The sequence below is a fragment of the Hibiscus syriacus genome, unplaced genomic scaffold (assembly GCF_006381635.1).
Source record: "Hibiscus syriacus cultivar Baekdansim isolate YM2019G1 unplaced genomic scaffold, ASM638163v2 tig00009023_pilon, whole genome shotgun sequence".
Classification (NCBI taxonomy): Eukaryota; Viridiplantae; Streptophyta; class Magnoliopsida; order Malvales; family Malvaceae; genus Hibiscus; species Hibiscus syriacus.
This window is the reverse complement of record NW_024062184.1, coordinates 1,099,131-1,103,883: the sequence shown is the minus strand read 5'-3', so window position 1 is coordinate 1,103,883 and position 4,753 is coordinate 1,099,131. Positions and strand designations below refer to the sequence as shown.

The window sequence follows — 4,753 nt, the reverse complement described above, 5'->3', positions numbered from 1 at the left end:
TGATATTTGTAAAATTTTATTTTGTAGTAGTATTTTCGTATGCATCAGATGAAATAAGATTAGGATTTTAAAAAAATATCTAAGTGGAATTTAAATATTTTAAAACTCCTTATAAATTTTAAAATTACTCATATTTTTACTCAAAAAAAATATTTTAATATTTCAAAATCTTAATAAAATAAATTATCTCTTTAAAATTCTCATCCAAACATAGTCATTTTACCTAATGTGTAATGTCACTAGACAATTAATTAATATTTTCCAAACAAAATTAAAATGATAACTTCCTAATTTCACCTGTTTTTTGTTTTTTTTAAAACCATGCAATAATATTTAATTATTACTTATTAAAATAAATCAATTATTATATGAATGATTAAAAGATGTGTCAAGTATAGACTTTAACATTCAAGGTTCAAGCATGACTCTATTTATGTATCATATAAAAATAAACAAATATAATATTATAATATAAACACTTAAAAATATTAAATTATATATTTTAACATTAAAACAATACTAAATATAATTTATTTTAAAAAAATTGATAATATGAGAGAGCCTACAATAATATAAATTTAACATTTTAAAAGTATAATTTAGCATCAATTTTGTTTGCAGACTAGAGTTCATACTCATTTTATTGTGTATATGTTTGGGGTTCAACAATTTTCTCTTTCACTAATGTCCTTTTCAAAATTTAAATTTAAAAATATTCTTTTTATTTATTAATTTTAGATAAATATAAGATAATATATATTCATAAATTTTAAAATAGGTTTTCCTGAAATCTATGGTGCTTAAAATCAGGTCTTCAGGAATATCAATAATTCCTTTATTACGGAAGTCATTTGGTTTGTGTAATTTAAATATTTTTTTAATAATATAATGTATTTACTTATTATATCTAATATTCATCTACTAAAATTAAATATAAGACAAATAGATCCGAATAAATTAAAACGAAACCTCGAAATCGGAAGGGCAAATAAAAAGAAAAAGAAAACGCATTGATTAATAAGATCGCATCCAGATATCTTCCTTTCCTTCACCTGCAAAGGTTGTCTCATTAATTAAAATATATTCAACTTGATTTTGTTTATCATATTTTATCTTTATATTTTAATTATATTATTAATTCCTTTGATTGGAGTTTGCAACTATCTATTTTACCGCTACACTGTTCAGTTAGCAAACATATTTTAATTTAATTTAGTAACCATAACTCATTTAAAAACATTAGTAAAAGGAAATGTTATAAGGGTAAAGTACACATATTGTCTCCAACTGTAAGGGTTGTTTTTTAAGTTTTAAATATTAAAAGTTACAAAATAGTTTTCTTATTATAAAATATTATTTTGTTAAGTTTATTGACTATTAAAAGTTATAAAATAATTTTTTGACTATATAAAATTATTTAATTAAGTTTCTCGACTATTAAAAGTTATAAAATGGTTACTCAACTATTCATATATTTCAAACTCATAATTTTATGTTAAAAATTGGGCGACATTTTGAGTTTGTCGTTAATATGTTGACGGAAAGATAATAAAATCTGATCTCAGAATTGTTTGAGTTGTACTTGTGGTCGATTCTTCGTTTACATTATGTCGTTGAGTAAGTGCTTAAAACATTATACTGTCGAGTTAGTGATTGAAATCAATGACGGTGCTAGTAAACATCATTAAAATTTATTATATCTCAATTAACATGTTAATATTTAGCTCAGACGATCATCAATTTTTTAATAAAAAACGATAAGTTTGAATTATATATATAATTAAGTGACCGTTTATAATTTTTAATAATCGAATGACTCAATAAAACATCACTCTATAATTGAGAGATTTAATAAAACAACCTATAATCCGAGGGCCATTTATATCCTCAAGTTATTTTTTTCTAAAGCATCTGGATTTAAATAGCTGCATGCATGGTATTTGATTGTTGTTATAGATTAATTTTTTAATATATATTAACTTATAATCAATCAAATCTATTAAAATAAATAAATAACCCTACAAAACAAATGGTATAAATATTATTTAATAAAAGATTAAATATATATGGATTATTTTAAGAAAGAAATCGACAACTCAGAGCGCGAACACAAGGGAACATAGTGCCATTAAACCCGTGACTGTTACTACAGTGTCCACCAACACCTGGCTGTAAAAATGGCGGAAACGCGTTGGAAGAAGAACATCAACTCTTATATAAACACAAGGGAGCTATCCAAGATAACCCAAGTGAGGCTGAGCACACCAAAATCTTGAGAGAAATTTTTTAAAACATTTGATTCATTCTGGGTTTTTCTTTGTTAAATTTCTTCCCCTCTTCTGCAACTTCCCGTTTCTCTGAATCCCTTTCTGTTGATCATCTGTCTTTGAACAACAATATGATTTCTGGGTTCGTTTTCAATAGTTTCAAAAGCCAGGTGTTTTCAGAATCGAGATCAAGTTCTTGTTTTTTCTTCAATATTTTGTCTTCCCAATATTAAATTTTAGTTTTACTTTTTGGTTCTGTAGATGCAATCAACTTAAAGGGCGAATTTTGGTCCCTTGAAGTTTGATCTTTTTGACTTGGATTAAAGGGGTTTCATATTTTAAAGAACCTGCTTAATTAATCCATTTTCTGGGTTTTCAAACCCGTTCTTAAGTATTTATCAAGAAACATGTTGATTTTATTTTAAGTTTTTAATAGTTTTATCTTTTCTTTGTTTTTATTTTAAGGTATGACAGATACAATGGATTTCTTTAATAGCAGTAGTAGACCATTTCAATCATGTTTCTATGGTGGAGAATTGATGGAAGCTGTTGAACCTTTTATGAAATCTGCTTCTTCTTCTTCTTCTTCCCCTTCCCCTTCTTCATCCTCTTTATTTTACCCGCCATTTTCAGTTCTCCAAGAGCCGGTCCTACCCGGTCCGACAATTCCCCAGATCCCGGCTCAGTTCAATTTCCAAACCATCCAACCTAGCTACCTTAATCAAAATCCTCAACCCACCAACCATATGGCTAGGTTTATTAGCCCCAAACCGATTCCGATGAAACAGATGGGTTCACCACCAAAACCGACCAAGCTTTACCGAGGTGTTAGGCAGCGTCACTGGGGGAAATGGGTCGCCGAGATCCGGCTACCAAAGAACCGGACCCGTCTCTGGTTAGGCACTTTCGAAACGGCCGAGGAAGCAGCGTTGGCTTACGACAAAGCTGCCTATAAACTAAGAGGTGACTCGGCGAGACTCAACTTCCCTAAACTTCGCCACCACGGTTTTCACATTGGTGGCGCTTTTGGTGACTACAAGCCTTTGCAGTCCTCCGTCGACGCTAAGCTTGAAGCCTTTTGTGAAAGCTTGGAACAAGACCGAAAGCAAGGGAAAAAGAAGAAATCGTCAAAGGAAACGGCTGAGAACAAAAGCAAGGATCAAGAAAAGACAGTGAAGTTGGAGGACTCGTCTTCTTATTTGTCTCCGGTTCCGTCGGACAATGAGGAGTCATCAGAATCTTCACCTTTATCGGATCTTTTGTTCTCGGAGTTCAACGAACAGTTGTGGCCTGAAATTGGTTCTTCTTCGGAAATGTTTATGTTGTCCAAATTTCCTTCGTATGAGATAGATTGGGATTCTATTTTAAAACCATAATTTCTTTTCTTTTTTGTAATTGTATTTGTGTAAGCTTACTGCAATGGAGTTTTTGACAGTTGCAGTGGCGGGTTAGGGTTCTTAGTATGATCTCCATGGTGATCAGCTCGTTTTTTTAGCGCTGAACCAAGGGAGAAATTTGTTAGTTTCAATGTTCATAGTTATTGTAATTGAATCTATCAACGTTATTTATTATTATTATTATTATTATTATTATTATTTAATAATTTTCAACGTTATTTATTATTATTATTATTATTTTAATAATTTTGGAAGATTATAAAATAATGTTTATTCAGGAATTAATTTAAGTGATAATTAATTTGATATCACTTAATAAAATCTTAAGTTAGGGTGATTGTATATGAAAAATATCTCTATTAATAGACACACTCATCAAAATCAAAAACAAGATACGAAATGATTCAAATTAGTCAAAATGAATCTTTGAAACCGTAATAATTTATTTTATAATTTGATTGCTCAATAAATTTTTATCTATTATCTTTTTCATTCTCCGTTGGTTTACAGCACTGAAGTACACTTACTTCTGAGGAATATGATTGAAGATTGTTGTAGCTGTATTTTTTTTCTATATGTTGTATTGATAATTGACATAAGAACCACCACATGACCGATATCTTCCTTCAATGCTATGTTTCCTTTTATATATTTTCAAGTCAAAACAAACAAATGGGCTCTTTTCGAGGGCACGAGCGTGGTATTGGTACAGGGGGTTTTGTCAGTATCTACAAACTAATTGCTATGTTAATACAATAATTAATGATATTTAAGCAAATAATGCTGAATCTTGTGCCTTGGAGTATAGATCTTGTATTTGTTTTCCTAGGATAAACTATACGTATGGTATTTTATTTTTTGATATGATCGATTTTGGTTATAGATTCAAAAATAATCAATTTTAATCCTTCAATCATTAATTCTCGATAATCCCTTAAATGAAATGTTACGTGTCAATTAAAAAAATCCATGTTACTTGTCTTCTTCTCTTTTTTCTTCTTATGAAAGTCATTTAACGTTAACCGCAAGATTATGCGAACTACATACAAACACAAATATAAAGATAACCTGAGTGCATATGTGTGTGAC

At 29.2% G+C, this 4,753-nt stretch overlaps 1 protein-coding gene across 1 annotated transcript; it reads left to right on the top strand.

Moving 5' to 3' along the window:
* Positions 1-2,288: 2,288 nt before the first annotated feature.
* LOC120203093 (ethylene-responsive transcription factor RAP2-4-like) lies at positions 2,289-3,838 on the top strand. Its single transcript, XM_039203447.1, has one exon. The coding sequence runs from the start codon at positions 2,735-2,737 to the stop codon at positions 3,641-3,643; it is 909 nt and encodes a 302-aa protein (XP_039059378.1). The 5' UTR covers positions 2,289-2,734; the 3' UTR covers positions 3,644-3,838.
* The last annotated feature ends 915 nt before the right edge of the window (positions 3,839-4,753 follow it).

Excerpts from the sequence above, each read along its gene's own strand:
- LOC120203093 (XM_039203447.1), top strand. The coding sequence starts at position 2,735 with ATGACAGATACAATGGATTTCTTTAATAGCAGTAGTAGACCATTTCAA.